Source organism: Melospiza melodia, chromosome 1 (genome assembly GCF_035770615.1).
Source record: "Melospiza melodia melodia isolate bMelMel2 chromosome 1, bMelMel2.pri, whole genome shotgun sequence".
In the NCBI taxonomy this organism is placed as follows: Eukaryota; Metazoa; Chordata; class Aves; order Passeriformes; family Passerellidae; genus Melospiza; species Melospiza melodia.
Genome location: NC_086194.1, coordinates 134,088,746 through 134,107,288, shown reverse-complemented (window position 1 = coordinate 134,107,288; position 18,543 = coordinate 134,088,746). Strand labels below are relative to the sequence as shown.

Here is an 18,543-nt window from a genome sequence, read left to right as displayed (position 1 = left end):
CATTCTTAATATAAGTGTCACCTAACCACAATTTAAAAAGCTAAGTTACATTGTTAACTGGCATTGGTTTATTTCTGGGAGATTGGCATTGGTTTATTTCTGGGCAGGTTTTAAAAATTCAGAAAAGCAGGGACTTCAGAACAATAAGTACAGTAAAACATACCTGAAAATCTTTTATCACAACTGCCATTCAATGCTGTAAAATATTAGAATTTAAATTCTCATCTTGTGCTAAGGAAATATCTTTACCTCGATGAACCTTATTTTGTCATATGCTCAGTTTATCAGCTGACTCACTGGAAGTGTAGAGTGAGAAACAGAAGTACTTGATGTTGTTCCAGTGCTGCTCAGCAGCAGCTAAAACACTGACACATTCCCAGCACTGTTTTGGACACCAGTCTAGACCACAGCATCATATGGACTGCTATGAAGAGAATTAGGTCCATCCCAACCAAACCCACAGCCATGTGCAGTGTATTGTTTCTGCTGTGCTTTGACTACTACTACTGTTTGCTGCTCCTGTATATGGAGTAGCTTTTCTGGAATCTTAATATTCTTCTGTTGTCAGTGGTGAGAACTGGATATTTCATCTCAGCATATTTTTTTTCTTGTGGGCCAAAACTACATTTGTGTTACTCTAAATTCCTAGTGGACACCATAGTTTCCAACAGTGAAACTTATATTATGGCTTGAGGAAGAGAAAACTGCACAGCTATGAATTTTTCTACACTGCATATGTTTGTGCTGGAATGATATGGTAGAGTCAAATCAGAGACTCAAACTAGAAACCCACCACCTGGTCTCCATTTAGGCTGTGGGGGCAGAACTGGTGCAAGGATTCCAGGACACTGAGCAAGCCATGCTGTTTGCCCTGGTGTGTGGCCAGTGCAACTGTGTTTGGGGCTGTACAGCGACTTGAACAGTGAGCTGGCTTGTTCTCAAGAAAAATGTCAGGCTTGATTTATTTATTTAATCAGGTTGACTGCATGGATGTGAATCAGTTTTCTTGATGTAGCTGAGGGAGGAGGTGGCTGGGGTTCTTTATTGGCCAATGCAGTTTGTTTTGTGAGTTTTTTGGTGGTAGTGCTACTGAAGACCCATCCTGCAAAACTGCAGTTTGAGCATTCAGACAATGCTGACTGCCCAAATAGGCAGGTAAAGCATAATTTTTAGACCCTTGCAGTGCAAACTATTTAGTCTCCCTGGAATGGTGTTTTTTAAACATATGGTGTAGAAATTTTGATGGTCAGCATTTCTCTACTCAGATTTGTGTTATTCAGATATTGTTTTCTTTAGGTACTGCAAAAATATACAAATAACTTGACAAGACACAGAGAATCTTATGTGAAGAGAATCCACTTAAAGTGGACACTGTTTAAGTTTCCTGCCTATTTTACCTTTTAGTACAGTGCATGTTTTTTTAAAGCACATGAATGTTTTTAAACACAAATTTTAGGATTGTGTGATTTTTGTTTGGTTTATTTTTCTCCTTACTATGCACTCTGGAAGATTTTTTGATGCTGCATCATTACATCTGATGAGACAGATAAAAATACTCATCCTCTGTGTAGGCTCAAATTCTGCTAAGCATAAATGGTCTCATTCAGGAGCCAGATAGCAGTTTTAACTCAGAAGAATTGTTGACTAGAGAGCTAATATCTTGTGTTTTAAAGCTGGAGGGATTTTTTAGGGTGACTTACTTGCATTAAGAAGGGAATCTGACACATTTTAATGTAGCAATTATTGTTCCAGACTCATACTTGTAATCCCTCTACAATCAGTGGTGGTGGTGCTGCTGCACATGTGAATGCAGTAAGGTGACAGGTGGCTGGAATAGTGTCCTCACTGCATCATGGAACTGTGTACATGCAAATGAAGCCCTGCTTCAGTAATTTCTTGGTTGCACTGTCTCTTTATATGTTAGCTGGCTCAAATGCTTTTGCAAATTAACTGCAGGCTGCTGTGTAGATTGAGTTCAAATATGATTTGGAAAGTCCGATGTAGAAATATACTCTTTTTTAAGTATTCTTAAAGCCATAGGCATAATGAAAATTCTTAACCTGACCACATTTTTACTCCCCAACTTCATTCTTGAATTGTACTCTCCATTTTACTTTTCCGCTCTTCTTTTTCTGGGCTTGAAACTTCTCCCTTCTTGAAGATGACTTCCTTCAGTTTAAGTACAAAAACACTTCAATACCATGCTACCATTTGTACCTGGCATATGCCACATTGCTTAAATCAAGCCTGCATGTGTTAGGCCATCAAGTGTCTTGCTTTTGATTGATTTCTGACTCTAGTAGTGTCCTACAGCAGTAGCCCATCGACAACTTCCCTCCATCTCCTTCTGAGTTCTTCACTGGTGCCTTGTGAACTTCAACAGCTACAGGTAACTGATAACAGGCACAAACTGTCCCCTACATAGAAAACAGGTAGATTTCTGTAAGGGACTAACTTTTATCTAAAACTGGTTTCCAAAGTTTAGAGAACTTCTCACTGAATTCTGAAATTGCTGTGTTTGAAAAATCGGTTTATTGCATTCTTTTTCAGGCAGCAAGAATTATTGCCAAACTGGCTGCTTGGGGGAGGGAGCTTATGGAAGGCAGTGACTTGAATTACTATTTCAACTGGATTAAAACTCAGCTTAGTTCACAGGTAAAAAGCTGCTTTTGTTTAAACTTCATAGTAACTCTGGAAACTTTCTAAAGAATATGAATGTATAAATGTGCAAACAAGAGGTATATTTTTGGTTTTGTTTTTTTTTTTTTTTAATGATATTTTACTTTGTCATTTTAAAGCTAAATATTCTTTATTCAAGCACTTACTTTTTAGCTTAGTATTTTAAGTGTTTTACTCCAGTCCTTGAAATGTAAATTAATAATAAATATTTTTGCCTTTTCTGTTGGTTACCACTATCTTTTTTCTTCTGGACACTGAGAAAATATGAGATGAGAGTTAGTTGTCTTGCCTCTACTATTTTGGTTATCAGAGTTTTTTGCTGGGAAGAAAAGTAACATGGCAGCAGAAATTGAATATCAAAACCTTTTTCCAGTTTACTGTAGTACAAAGCCTTTACTTTTAGTCCTGTGTCTTCTAACTGCATAAATTCCAAGTTACTTGGACAGTGTTTTTATAGTATTGGCTCTGTTTGAACCATGAACTTCTGGCTTGTCCTTCAAAGATGAATCATTCTCCTTTGCATTAATTTCTGGACATTTGTCCTTCAAAACAGTAATTTGTCATTCATTCCTCTTAGTGCTGTAGTAGAAGTGGATTCTGGAGAGCCGAGAAACATTCAGTGGGTTTATTAATGGTATATTTTTCATAGTTTTCTAAACCGGGCTTATTAAAGAAGAATTTTTTTTCCCCTCTGGAATGAGAATCTTTAAGTTGGAGTTTCCTTCAGAAAGGTGCAAGAGTACAGTTTTCAAATTCTAAGATAAATAAATGTCTTGAATAAATCCACACTTAAATCATTAAAAATGTTGATGTACCAGATCAGTTCCAAGCTTGTTCTCCCAAACATGAAGTGTGTGTGGGAAATCAGTACAATATATTAGGGTAATATATTAAGCAGGAAAAATATTGAATAGATATTCTATTTTTTTTTTTTTTAATTTATGACTAGAAAGATTGGAGAACTGAAGGAAACTTGGTAACAGCTGTTCCTTAAGGGTGAAGAACAATTCTGATTTTAAACTTTTTTTTTTTTTCCTAGAAACTACGTGGTACAGGGGATTCAGGAGCAGTCTCCACAAGTGATGTGAGTATATCTTTGAAATCTGTCAATCTGCTGTTTTGGGCAGGTGATGTTCACTCCTTGGATTAACATGCAGATCTCTTCTGGTGCCAGTGATAAGAAGTACTTGGAATCAGAACTGTGCAGCAGAGTGCCAGGTGATGGCGCCAAGAAACAAAAGTATTTTTAAGCACTTCATTTCACATAGAATATTGGCAGTGGAAGTGTATATTTTACAAGTTAGTTTGTCTTGTTAAAGCTGTTGATGTGTCTAGGATTCTCTTTGTTAAAACTTGAAAAAATTATATAAAATTAATTTAATATTCAAACATTTTTAAGTCCCTGACTTGGTAATCTTAGAGGTCTTTTCCAGCCCAAATGATTCTGTGATTCAGTACTGTCTGTTTACCACTGAGCTGTTGGACTTGTTGAAGAAACCTGAAACTGAGAAGCTTTTGGCTGTTGTGCTGTGCAGAACTCAGAAAAGGGCACATCAGATATTAAAGCTGATACTGCCCATAAACCACTGTGGCATGAAATTGCAGGAGTGCTTTCAAAGCTGTAAGCTTTTCATATCTGAGTAGCTTGAATTCAGAGGAAAGCAGATTGTCCTTTTAGCATCAACATTTTTTTAAATACTGAATTTCCTGTAGCTGTAAAAGCTACTGGACTTGGAAATGAACTGAGGCAGTATAACAAATGCAAATGATCACCCTGACTGGATTTTCTGTGGTGTTGTGGCATGATGAGGCAGTTGATCATAGCTCTTGAACGTGGAGTACAGTTCAGTTTGGTCTTTTGTTTGTTTTGCAACCTGAAAGTGGTCACAGTTTCTCAGAAGATTTAACTTGGGATTTGTTGTTCTTCAAAGTGTAGTCATAGCTTTAAAGTGTTAGCTTCATGTAGAGGAGAAACCTCCTCTACAGGAGGAGGTTTAAAGGAGGTTTTTTTCGACTTTAGGCCCACCTGGGGTTTAAAGTAGAAAATATGCTGGACTGTTGTTCATGACTTTGGGTAGGGCATAAAACAATGGCCTGAGCATATAAGTTGAAGTATTTCAGTATTTCATGCGCAGATCTGTGTTCCATAGCGTTAGGTGTCGTTAGACTGACAGCCTTTTGTCATACAGCCATAAAAGAATATATAGTTCTGCAGCACACAGCAGCACTTACTGTGAAGCCATGAGCTCTTCTGATGTGCTCAGAAATCAGTATTCATTGCACTGTGGCACTGCATGGATGTACCGTGCCATGGCAGGGACCCAGAGCAGCAGAGTGCAAATATGTTTTAGATAATTAAAGTGGGTAAGTATTGTCTTAACTTCGTTAGTGTTTGGATTCAGATCTAGCTTATGCAGGATTTTCAAGCAGGTCCTGGCTAATTTCAGAGTAAATTAGAGATGCAGTTGTAGCATTATACAGGAAATGAGAACTGGAATCTTATTATGAAATTTCAATTATAATGGTGTTGGAAGACAATGCTTTTATGACAGACTCTTTAAAAAGAAAACTCCAAGTTGAATGGGTTGGTGATCCAGATAAATTAATGCATTATTTGGAGTGGGAGATCGGTCTGTGTGTTTGTAGCTGTTTTATTTGCATGGAGCGTGAAAATGAATACTTTCACAGGGAAATTGATCTTCTAGATGATTTGAGCCTAGATGCACAGACTTAGCTTTTACATAAAGGACTTAAATCTCTCATGAGAGACACAGAATGAGTTACTCTTTATTTTCAATTCTGTTTATTGCCTCCTTTCTTTTCATATGGGATTGCCTAACTTCTTTACTTCATTAAATGTTTGAAAGGTTTGAGTTTGTATTATGTGGGTGAGCTACTATAAGAATTTCAAGGAAAAGGCTTATAGGGAGGAAAAAAGCAAACAAGATTTTATCAGCAGCATATGCGATTAACGTATGATTAGAATCAGTGGAGGTAATGCTGACAATTGAGTAAGAAGAAAGAAAAACATGCTCTGGTAACTTTATTCAAACAGAAGACAGCTTTCATTCATAGATACTGAAGGAAGGCATGTTCAAATATTCTGATAATGTAAAGTGGTATTGCTTGCATAACACTTCTTTAATATTCAGAACTCTCTTCTTTTATGCCAGTAAAGCATAATTAGGGAAACTGTACTTCAGCTCTTACTACCTGACTCTTCTGGTAAGAAGTGTTGTTCTTTTCACCCAGAGTTCCCAGTATGTACAGTGTGTTGCTGGATGTCTGCAGCTGATGCTCAGGGTCAATGAATACCGCTTTGCATGGGTAGAAGCAGATGGAGTGAATTGGTGAGCACCTATTTCCATTTATATGGATATACATGCGTTTAGTAGTGCATTCCCCAGTGACCTTTATTGGAATAGAACTCTCTTGTAATAGACAGCTGCTCTGCTTGCCTACAAAAGAGATTTTTTTTCAAACATTAACAGAATCAAATAGACAAATGAAACTTGCACTGTTGAGGCATTGATGCAACTTGCCTGTTCAAGAAGAACTGCTTAAGTATGTATCTGAACAGGAATATAACCATTTGTCTTCAGCTGGAGATCTTCTGTTTATTTTTTAGTAGAACAGGGACTAACAAAATGAGTTTCTGCTAATCATCTGAGTCTTTGAGTTTGGAATTGTTCTGTCTGAAAATATTAGGGAAAGGAGAAACATTTTCTAGAGCTAAGACTAATTTTTTTCCACATATGGCTTCAAGTAGGTCACTCTTTTATCCAATTCTCCTAATAAATAGCTTTGCATTAGGCTAGGATTTCAGCACTAATCTTATTTAAAAAATGCTTGCCTATAAATAATTTTTCTGCCATCTATGCCTCTACTGGGGATGGTTGGTACATAATTTCCACTTTAATGAAAAATATCCCTTTACACTGAAATGGAGAAAAGTCAAAATTCCTACTGAAGTAAAATTTCAGGTGATGTTCCTGTGTGTCAAGGTGACACTGCTGAAACCAAGGAAGCTTTTAAATCAAGTATTAAAGCATTACAATAAACCTGTGTTTCACCATGTTTGAACTGGTCTTAAACTTGATAAGAATGATTTTGAATGTAGATTATTTTTTAAAATTTTAAATTGAGTTATCTATTTCAAAATTGACCTGTAAATTGCTTATTAAATTTTCAAAACTTCAGCTGAGCAAACCATCTTCATGATGTCTTCTTGAAGATCTTGGGGTGCTATTATTTTTCTAGCAGTACTTTGTATATTTTGTATCTATGAGCCATTTTCTGAGAACTTGCTGTTAAATAATGAATACTTTAGCTCATTGCAGACACTCCTGTGGACAAGTACAATTAAGGAATGAGGTTCAATTTGTGTAGATTTTGTTCTATTTATTTCTTCTTAAGCGAAGGAATGGCTGAGATTTCTCTGTTTCTTCCAGAATGACAAATAATGCTTTAAACATACCGGTAGAAAAACTGTCTTGGTTAACCAGAAGATGGATACAGTACCACATCAGTTCAAATGTAAAAAGCTGCTTTATGGCTTTAAGGCTAATGTATAAAAAGCATCTCTTTAAAAGATGGCTTTCTGAACAAGCTGCTTATACAATGATAAATAGTGATGCAGGTTACTGTGAAGTGTGTGAAGTGTGTGTTGTATGCTCATCCTCAGCAGCTCTTTCCAATAAGTTTGTGTTACCATTTCTTTGAACATGTCAGATTGGAGCAATGCAACCTATGTAGTCATTATTTAAAAATTAAATGTGTACTATGTCAATTTTTTAGCATCATGGGTGTCTTGAGCAACAAATGCGGTTTTCAGCTGCAGTATCAGATGATTTTCTGTGTGTGGCTGTTGGCATTTAGCCCTCAAATGTGTGAATATCTTCGTCGGTACAATATTGTCCCTGTGCTGTCGGATATTCTTCAGGAATCTGTCAAAGAGAAAGTAACCAGGATCATCCTTGCCGCATTTCGGGTGAGTACCTGCTGTGCTTCCCTCACAGAGTCCTAGGTCTCAAATGTTGCTGATGAACAGTTATTTCTGCTGGACCATATCAGTAAGCTGATTGAAAGTTTAACTCTCTGGTTTTTTTGTTTTTTTTTTTTTTTCTCTTTTACTTTTTGTTACCTTGAGCGTTTGCTACAGGTAATATACAGGCTATTACTAGTAATAGGTATCTGCTATTCAAGGTCTTCTCTAAATAAGATTGACTAAAACAACCAATGTTAACACAGGCACTAGTGATTTCTCTTACTTAATTCAAGGTTTTTTCCTACTGGTACTACTGTAAAGCCCTGGAGTTACTAATAGCTGATAAATTTTACCTTATGAAGTTTTAATTATCAAAGTATTATTTTGAATGCATATGTTTGTCCAACTGAGAACTTATTTTTATTTACTAGTCCAAAAACCTTTTCTTGGTGGCTCTGTAAAGGCAGATGAGAATACCCCTGTAAGAGTGATTAGTTGAATTACTGTGTCTTCATTACCTGAAAATTCCTGGTCCTATATGAGATAATTAGGAAGAATTGAGTTCCTAGGCTTGATGTTTTTACTATGAGAGTACCATTTTAGGTTCATGGATGCTACTAGTTTTATGTGCATGCTTGCCAGTGTCTTGTGAGTAATACAGGAAAGCTGTAACAACTTTGTAATGCTGTTTTCAAGCAGCACTTGGTATTCCTGAGTAGGAAATGCAGGTCTTGGAAGCTGTTTGTTTTCCTGGATGTTCCAATAGTAAGTGTTGCAAGCACATTAGAATGGGGAGAGGGAAATTGTTGATTACTGATTTGCTGATTAGCAATGATAAGCTGTGTGAAGGTGCTTACTCTGTCTCTCTATCTGGAAACATCTGCCACTGAAATATTTCTGGATAAAGCAGAGCATAAGAATTTGCTGTTTGTCTTGTTGAAGGAGAACAGTGGTATGAAATCTTCAGTAGGAGCTATTCTTACTATATATTCTTACTATATTCTTACTCTTCTTAATCTCTAGATCTTGTAGTGTTCTTAAAGATCTTAATGTTAGGATTAAGTAGGGACATATAGCAAGACAAATTGGAAAAAAATTTAAAAGAGAAAAAGAAGCTGAGAAGCTCAGCAGTTAATATCCAGTTTCTTCCTATTCTGAGGTCATAAAAATAGGAGAAAAAATTGCTAGTTCTTAGATCTACTGTGTTTTGCAAGAGGAGACAAAAATGAAGCTAAAGTTTTGTTTAAATTAAGGCTAAGAAAGAATAAGTTGTTTCTGTTACAGGCTTGGGGGGGTGTAACTTAGCTGTTTCCTTTCTCCAACATTAAGGATTTGTGTTGGCGTGAAGATGAGTTGTTAACTGGCAGCCAGGAACATAATAGATTAGAAATTAGACATCAGAGCTGTGAGTTCTGAAACAAAATTAATATAGGTAGCAGAGGAAAAGTAGTCCTTGTCCTGTATGAGATGCCACAGTTTCTGAGGGGGGAATTGAGTAAAAGACTAGGCTTGATGATTCCCTAATCTGTCTATGCATTATGGAAAGTGCTCCATGAGTCTTGGCAGCTTGGATGTCCTCTCTATTACTTCTCCTTAGTTGACATATTTCACTTTTTTATCAAGTTAAGTGCCTGAAGGATATAACTGCAAATGTAACATTTTTTTATATAAAGCAACAAGTATTGGGCACTCCTCTCTCTTTGAATGTACTGTTTTCTCTGCCTTTTATTTTATCCCCTCATTTTTCATACTTTTATCCCCTTTTACATCTGTTTCCTTCCTAGACCCAGTCTTATTCCTTAAGATTTTAGATTTTATTACTGAATGGTTTACTAATCCATTCTATATAGTAATATATTTGTGTTTTTACTTTGTTAACATATCCTTTCAAATTCACTGTGAGAAGCTTGAGCATCTCACTATGGTATGAGATAGGTAATAATATTTGGAATAGTTTCCACATCTGCTTGCAATTATCTTAACTAGGAGTTCTTTGGAACCTTTTTCCACCTGCTCCTTGAACCTGTTGAATTGTCTTATTTAAGGTTCATTATTTTTTCATTTGCTCTCATTAGCAGTTTTAACTCCAATTAGCATTACTTTCTGTGAATTACCTTTTATTTCACTTACTGAAGTAGAAACTGGGGTGCCTTTTTTTTTTTTGCACATTAAAGCTAATTATATATGGCCATTAAAAGCAGTAATATGACTTAGATTTAGTTTTCAAGTTTTAAAATTGATTTGCTTCAGTAACTAATAGGATATCTGATATAAAAGAACCTTAAGTATAATAGTTCTGTCACAAGATTGATGCAGTCAAATTCCTTCTATATAGTTTCACTGCTTATTTCTGGCAGATGTTAAATCCTATTTATATGAACACCTGTTCTGTTTATTAAGGACTTTGTCTTTTATATGAAATTCATGTTTTTAGCTTTATCAAAAAGTGCAGGTGGCCAGCTCCAATTGAAAAATATAATTGAAAGCTGATAAAAATGAGTAGAAATGTAATGACTAAATTATATTGGAACTTGACTACTGCATTCTGTTCTTATACTTCCAATCTTACCAACAAGCTTCTCTTTAAATAAAAATGTCTAGTTGGAATATTCCCAAACTTGAAAAGAGCTGATCTAATCCAGATGGTAACTTTGATTTGGAAAGAAGACTTCAGGTTATTTTTTTAAAGGCTCTCTGCCTTATGCTATTGCTGCACAGAAAGCTAAAATGGTAATCCAAGATAAAAGTGGCTGTTTATGGTGGAAGTTCTGGTATTTGAGATAGAAGCCTGCCCTTTTTCTTTGAATAGTATTTGTAGTCACCTCAGTTTCATGTGGAAAATATTCAAAACAGGTGAATTTGTACTTTCTATTATTGAAGAAAGAGATTCTTTCAGGAAGTGGTCAATTTTGTCATTTAGTAATGAAAAAAGTTCCAGTAAGAGTATTTCTTTAAAATACTGCTTTGTTTCAAAGTAGTCTGTTCTTAAACAAAATGAATACATCTTTACTTCTGTAGAATTTGTTAGAGAAGTCTACTGAGAGAGAAACTCGCCAGGAATATGCTCTTGCCATGATTCAGTGCAAGGTTTTAAAGCAGCTAGAGAATTTGGATCAGCAGAAATATGATGATGAGGACATCAGTGAAGATATCAAATTTCTACTGGACAAGCTTGGTGAGAGCGTGCAGGACCTTAGGTATGCTTTGCAGTGTGCACTTTAAAAAATGCAGTTATGTGAATGTTGGTAGAACCTTTTTCTTTTTAAGGCTAAAATATCTACAGAATTATGATATGTAAATGCTGTTTGGTAAGAGCATACAGAGATGTGCTGGTTGTTAGTTTCCTATTGTATGTCAGTATTTAGAGGTTGAATAGAAAATAAATAGAAAATAAGTCTTCACTTATAAATGTGATCTTTGTAACTGAGAAATTGTTAAAGAACTTGAAAGTGATCTTAAAGGATTTCCAGTCAAAACTGAAGTCTGCCTGATTAGAATAATTTCTACTGTCCAGATTAACTCAAGTTTTTGCTAGTGTTTACCTAGTTCTTGGTCTTGTGCCTAAATTGAAGTGCACATTGTAGGTAGTAGATACAAGTGCATATTGTAGGTAGTGTCAAAGGTTTAAGTGGATGGAAGGTAGACTGAAATCCTTTATTGGGGAAGTTAAAACATAAAAACCCAGCAAAACAGAGAATTAAATTCCAAATGTTGCATTTGCCTGGCTGGGTTTTAAATTTTTTTTTTCAAATTTATTTCTTGGGAATGGTATTTTGGGGCGGATAGAAGGTTGTGTTTGAAAACTAATTTTTTTTCTTGCCTCATGCATTTTCTTGCTTACCAAATGGTGAGACAGGGAGCAATTCTCATGTTCTGCAGAGCACTGACTTCCAAATTAGAAGTCATAGCAATTAGAGCTCCAGCTTTGTTAGGGACAGGCTTGGGCATATGGTTCAAAGAGTTTGTAGAAGCTTGGCCAATATCTCATTTAGGTTTTGTGTTGCAGCTCCTTTGATGAATACAGCTCTGAGCTCAAATCAGGAAGACTGGAGTGGAGTCCTGTGCACAAATCTGAGAAGTTTTGGCGGGAGAATGCTGTAAGACTAAATGAGAAGAATTATGAACTGCTCAAGTAAGTTTTCAAGTCTTTAATAATGTGATCCTTTAATATTTTTTGTGTTTAAATGAACCAGACTCTAATAAAGGTTTTCCGTTTTAACACAAAGTCAAGAATGAAAGCAAGTCATAACATCCTGCTTATTTTACAATATATAGTTTGCTGTGTTGAAAACCAGAACTGTTTATTTGCTTTTACTGGTGAAAGTGTATTTATGATAGAGGGAATATCTTTAGTTTAACTTGCATGTAGGTTTGATTTGATTAAAAAAATGTTTTTACTGTATCTTAATCTTAGATTTGTGTTGTGTGTGATGTTGATCTGAGTAATGAACTTTTGTCTTGGATATTTGGGAGTTGAAAGTTGTGGTACTGTTCCATGAGAAATTTGACTCAGTGCATTACGTTGCAATGTGTCTATTTTGTGTTGGGACTGTGTTTGCAGTACATAGATTGTTATATGAAGTGAACCTGAACTCATATTTATTTGCAGTCGAGGACTGGCTGTCTGGCATATGAAACTATGTCCTGAAATGATGCCTGGCTGTTTTCATTAACTGATAGCACATGGTGGTCTTCCAGTTCAGGGCTTGCTAATAAGTGCCAGATCTAACAGATATCAGGAGGTCAAATGGGGCATGTGAGATGTTAGAAGACATGGCAAGAGCAAGGTGATCCTGAGCGTTATGTGCATTTCAGCTGGCCTGATACCTTAGAAAAATTCTGATAAATTCTTCCCTGAGTGCATATTGTTAAATATGTAGGATTATAGACTTAAAAATTTTGGATGCTGACAACTCTGGCATGAAGTTGATGTTGAGGCTTAGTATTTCCTGTAGTGATTACAATGTTTTGCTGTATTTATTTCTCCTGATTCTGGGACTTTCTTGCACTTCTGCTGCTGCAAAGACATTAATCTTCAATAGTTCCTAACACACCTCCAACTCTCAAAAAATCCCCCAAAAACTCAACACCAAGCCAAACAAACCAATCCTCAAAAAACACCCTCCGCCGCAACATAATGGGGAGATTCTTGCACCTCAGAACTTGATTTTTTGCCTTGTAAGGCATTTGACAAACAATCCTTATTTGCTTTGAGCCATATAATTTTATTTTTCCTTATCTGCCTGCTTATTATTTTTCTAAATCTAATACTTTCATGCTACTGTTAAACATAATTGTTTTATTACCTTCTGCATTATTGCCTGCCTTGATGTTGGGCTTATATTTTGTTCAACATCATTATATGGCTCTTTGGTGTCTTCTGCTTAGTCTTATGGTTCAAGTTTCTGCTTCCTCTTCTTGTCAAAAGTAGGAGTTCTTTTCATTTGAGAAGTGGTTTTCCTGTCACTTTCTGGCCTCTAGGGAGGCAGGCAGTGGCTGTGGTAATTTAATTTTACCAGCATGTTCCTTTTTTAAATTCCAGTTGAATTTTCAACCTACCGATTTCAGCTTGTTTCTAACTTTGTCTGATTAGAACACATTTGTCATCTCACTAAGCATAGAATACTCTAATTTTCCAGTGATCTCTATGTTTAACCTTTTCAGCTGTATCTCACCTTCATAATCTGTGTTATTTTCCTCCCTTCTCATTACTGTCTAGAGAGCAGTGTTACTTGTAGCTGTTTTTCACTAAAGGTGGTTTAACTTCTTAATTAAAAAACTCAGACAGTGTTAAGAGTCCAGAAGCTGTTTTATGCTTCTTACACCTCTGTGTTTCTATGCATACTATGAAAATAATGTGACACTGGAGTAATTTGCAAGGAGCATAGCTCTCATCTCAGTCTTTGAGTTAGGAAAGAACTGCTTTCTAATGAAGCTTATTTAGAATTCAAAACTGTTGGTCTTGGAGCCAAAGTAAAAAAAAAAGGAGAGATTTTGTAATCCTTGGTTATAGGTATTTGTGTATGTAGTTCACTAAACTGACTATAGTGAATACTTAAAATAATTTTGTTAATTAGGACAGGTTCCCAGTTTTGTTAAGTACAACTGCATTGTTTGGACAAAGTTCTAGCTTTACTGTTTGGGTGACTTGTAAAACATTTTTATGCTTATGGGCTTTTTTATTTTAAGTTATCACTGATTAAAAACCCATCAACAAATAAGAAAACCAAAACAAAAAAATAAAAACCAACCTAAAACGTGGGACTTCATTGTTTCACATTCTTTCCTAGGATCCTGACAAAACTTCTGGAGGTCTCTGATGATCCGCAGGTGCTGGCTGTAGCTGCTCATGACGTGGGAGAATATGTACGCCACTATCCCCGTGGGAAACGGTAGGAAAATGCCAGAATGCTGTTATCCTAGAAGGCAGCTGGAGTGTGTACTCTGCCTGTGGCATTTTCTGCTTATTTATATTAAAATATGGTACAAATGGATGCAGGTTATGCTTAAGTTTTATTTATTGGAAAGATGAGGAAACACATACTAGATCAGATGAGAAACTGCAAACTGGATCTTTGACTTAATAGATTTCAGTGTCTCTTAACTGTAAAGGGAAGCAATGATTAAAGTATTGAATACAATGTTTAGACTAAACCAGAAGCCAGGCACCAGAAGAAATTGGAGGAACTATCAAGAGATTAATCAACATATAATTTTTCCTCTCTATGACTAATTGGACTGTAATTACTGGACTTGGGGTAGACATGGACTATTCCAGCTAAAGACTGTTTAAGACTACAGAGAAATTTTTTTCCACAAATAATTGGTGGTGTAATTTCAGTGATCCACAGATTCAGTTTTCACTCTTCCATTTAAGCATGTTTTAGCTAGACAAATAATTCATTTTTGTGAAAGCTTTCATGTTCATTATAAACTCAAATTCCTGTTGAAATGCACATGGACATTGCTATGTTTTCCTGTTTTAAAAACCTGTGAGGGAAGATGTTTACTGAGTAATTGCACTTCTAAGGTAGAGACCAGTGAAGCAGAAAGAAGCCTTTGGTTTTTGCAGGAAACTGGCTCATCACTTACACAGAGGCACATGTGACTTAATTTTTGTAGCAAAGAAGCAGTCTGTTCCTGGTTTCTGCACAGGATTAAATTGATGTCAATTCAGGGTCCATATAACCACTCTCTACAGTAGGATGGGGGAAGAGAAACAAATTAAGAGTGAAAAAAATAGTGGGTTGAGATAAAGACAATTTAATAGGTAAAGCAAAATAGGGAATTAATACACTGCTTCCCATGAGCAGGCAGATGTTCAGCCCTCCCAGGGGGAAAGCAGGTGTTTCTTCATCATGAATAATGTGGGTACTTGGAAAGACAAACACCATCACTTTGAATAGTTCCCCTCTTCCTCCTCCTCCCAGTTTTATGTGCTGAGCATGTTGCCACATGGTATAGAATATCCCTTTGGTCAGCTGTTCTTGCTTTGGCCTGCTCTTTGTATGAAATTATTTTATTATTCATATTTATGGATGAACAGTTAGCGTGCATTTACTTGAATGTGTGGACTAGTATGGCCATGTGGTGGCTGGACCAAAGCTATGAAATCAGAGTGGATAAACAGGACCTGTATCCTTCTGTCTGTGGTTGGGAAAATGTATAGCTGTTAGGACTGCAGCTCCACTTAGCTCCCAGGCTGTTAAGCCTATTCAGCAATGTGCCAGTCTTCAAAAGAAGTGGTCATCAGCAAATAAAAAGTGTCCCTAGATACTGTTCTAACCCACATTCTTATCTCAAATTCTAATACTTTAGCTGCTTTCTGTCTACAGACTTGGCTTATTTAACTTTCTGTCCCGTTGAACAAACTTTTAAAGAATTTCATTTGTAATCCAGTGTATTCCTACCAAATATGACTTCAGCAATTTTGGAACTAACTAAAAGCTTAAAATACCCATGTATTATGTGTCTATTCCAGCATAATAATCCATTCCTTATGTTTTTTTGGTACATAGTTGTGTAGTGCTCCCGCATGTGATGGGTATTTCACTCTCTCATTGCATGACTCACTCCAAGAATGGATACAGCTCCTTCGTTTAGAAGTGTAGGAGAATTCAGGTGTCCTAAATACTTTTGTTTCTGTTAAGTGTTTATTGTAAACTCCTAACTGGACCATCCTTTAGCCTTTGAGGATTGCAGAGATAAATTGGATACTAAAACTCCTTGACTTCACCTGCTGGGTACAGTGGAGACCTAGAGCTGCAGTTCTGGCTAATCTTTTCCTTTGTCTGGCAAAAGAAATGTTTGTTAACAAGATACTGTGTTTTTTCATGGCTGTTCTCCAATGCTTAAATAATTTTAAGTTGCTTTTAAAATTAAACTTTTTGGATGAAATTGTTGAGACAGTAGCACTGTGGGCTTCTCATGAGGCTCACAAAGATGCATTTTCTGAGAGTGTAACAGCAGAAATCAAGTTTAGCACTGTTGCTTCCTGACACTAAAAATATGCAGATTGCCAGCACAGCTTCCATGTGGCCTACAGGTTATTGTTATGTACAATCAACACTTAGAATTTCTTGAATGTTATGAGCATGGGCTTTGTGTTTTACATGTATAAGAGATGGACACCTGGAGCCATTCTCTTCCTTAGCTCAGGATTCAGAAAAAAACTTGCATTCCCTTTTTCACCTGGGCTTTCAGATAAGTAATGTGGATTTTATATTTGTTTTCTGCTATAACAGTCTAAATTGCATTTGTCTTTATCTGCTATGTCTTCTTTCTCCCTCTAAATGGGTCATGTTAAAACTTGAATCTTCAGCATCCAGAGACTTTTTTAAAATGACACTGTTTGGGCTTAGTGCAGTGATGTTATGGGGAGCAGTCACTGCAGAAGATGTGCACGTGTAACTCTTCCACTGGTCTCTATTACTTCTGTAAAATAAGCAGCAGTTGAGGAGAGGGGAAACTAAATGTAGTGTTTTGGACATGTTTGGAACTTGAAGGAACATGATTCACTGTGAACCTTCTTCACTGCTTAGACCTTTGGGTTAAACCCATGGCTGGGAAGTGATCTGTACCTGTAGGCAGCATTATGCAAGAATGATAATGCTGTTCTTCAACTCCTCATGTTCTCAGCCATAATTTCAGTGATGTATTGTCAAATGAAAAAGCCTATTACCATTTGTGATTATAGGCTTTTAACCTTTCATTTTGGTTTTTGCATACCTCTATCATAAGGAAGCTTTTGAGTTTAATGCCTTTTTCACATCCTTTGACTTCTGAACATCCAGTGGCCTAAGTCAGACCTTAAATAAAGAAAAAATTATTATTTATGTTTCATACTTCTGCCTTTGTGTGCAGTGGTTTTATATTTAACTTATTATAAAGGTGAGGCTGCATAAGGCAGGCAGAAAGGTTTTTTTGAATCTGTTACATTACTAATAACTTATTGAATTCTTGGCAAGGATTTTCCAGCTTGAAACAATTGCACTTGTCTGAATCCATTCCTGCTTTATGGAACAAATGTTTGAATATTTTTGGGAAATAATATTCCCTGTGGTCTTAAGAATAGGTTTGACTGAGGTAGAAAATGAAATTGAAAATTCTCTTTTTCATCTCCATGCTATGTCTTCATACCTGCTCTGTCGTTTGCAAAAATGCATTTTTTTGTGCAGCAGCAATGCATTAATCTGGCCATGAAAAGAGCAGTACTACATGCAGATAGCTAATGCTAGCTTTAAATGGCAGAGCAATATCAGGTTAGGCCTCTAAAGCAAATGATGGTGTCTTCACAGGACAGCATATTTAACTGCTAAGTGAGAGAACTGCTGTAAAAAACCATATGAAAGTTAGTGAGTAAATCAGCTTATATATTCCTTGCAAATTCTCTCCAAGCTTACTGTTATGACAGACTGAAATGCTGCATGTGAAGTCATCTGGATAGTGATACTTTTTTCAGGTTTTAAGTGTGTTGCCTTCTACCAGTTTTATTAAGAAATAATATATTCATGGCATGCAATACAAGGTTTCATCAGTATTTCATAGGGGATTTGGTATAACTGTTAAAGGGCTGACTGTGGTGGTGAAATGTGTAGTGAAAGATGCAGCTGAAGCATATCCTTTTTTCTGGGAATGGAACCTTAACAGCCAGTTCTGCATCTTGTGCAGCAGTAGCTGTGGCTCTAGTACAGCTTGAATCTCAAAAAGCACTATATGTATGAGGTGGGTGATTTAATAGGTCTTGGTGTGATTACGAACATTCTTCTGTATTAGACAATTCAGAAGAGACTGAGGTTTTATTCTTGCAAAAAATTGAGTGACCTGATTGCCATTCATTTATGGGGTGGAGGGCACTACCTCTCCTACCTAATAATTGATAATTCTGTACCCTGCAAACCCTTTTCCAGAGCTGTGTAAAGTAAATAACCCTTTCTGAAAAGGGGTCTTTTCTAGATTATTTATTTCAAAGTAGCAAACAGGAGTCCAGTATAAACACTCTCTGTTGTGAATTCTTAAAAAATCTTTTTTTAAAAAGATATATATAGAATATTATCTTATTAAAGAAGATAATATGTATTTGTAACACATCAGGTGGGATGTGTATCTTGGCAAATAAATAATTTTAATGAAATAAATATTATATAATTTAGACTTAACCTCTTAATGCCTTGAATGAGAAGTGGTGGGATAGGATAGCTACCCAGAATTGAAAGTAATGTGAAAAAACTTGCTCCTCTCCTGTTTTTCAGAGTGATTGAACAGCTTGGTGGTAAGCAGCTGGTCATGAACCACATGCATCACGAAGACCAGCAAGTTCGTTACAATGCACTGCTGGCTGTGCAGAAGCTGATGGTTCACAACTGGTATGTGAAGAT

At 36.2% G+C, this 18,543-nt stretch overlaps 1 protein-coding gene across 2 annotated transcripts in view; it reads left to right on the top strand.

Annotated features, from left to right (window-relative positions):
- ATP6V1H (ATPase H+ transporting V1 subunit H) overlaps positions 1-18,543 on the top strand; it is a 47,985-nt gene that overhangs the window by 17,075 nt on the left and 12,367 nt on the right. For both annotated transcript variants that reach the window (XM_063168728.1, XM_063168738.1), the window contains exons 6-13: positions 2,551-2,655; positions 3,719-3,763; positions 5,932-6,029; positions 7,477-7,669; positions 10,685-10,863; positions 11,673-11,798; positions 13,957-14,058; positions 18,418-18,531. In XM_063168728.1, coding sequence (XP_063024798.1) covers positions 2,551-2,655; positions 3,719-3,763; positions 5,932-6,029; positions 7,477-7,669; positions 10,685-10,863; positions 11,673-11,798; positions 13,957-14,058; positions 18,418-18,531 — 962 coding nt within the window. The remainder of the gene's footprint in view (positions 1-2,550; positions 2,656-3,718; positions 3,764-5,931; positions 6,030-7,476; positions 7,670-10,684; positions 10,864-11,672; positions 11,799-13,956; positions 14,059-18,417; positions 18,532-18,543) is intronic.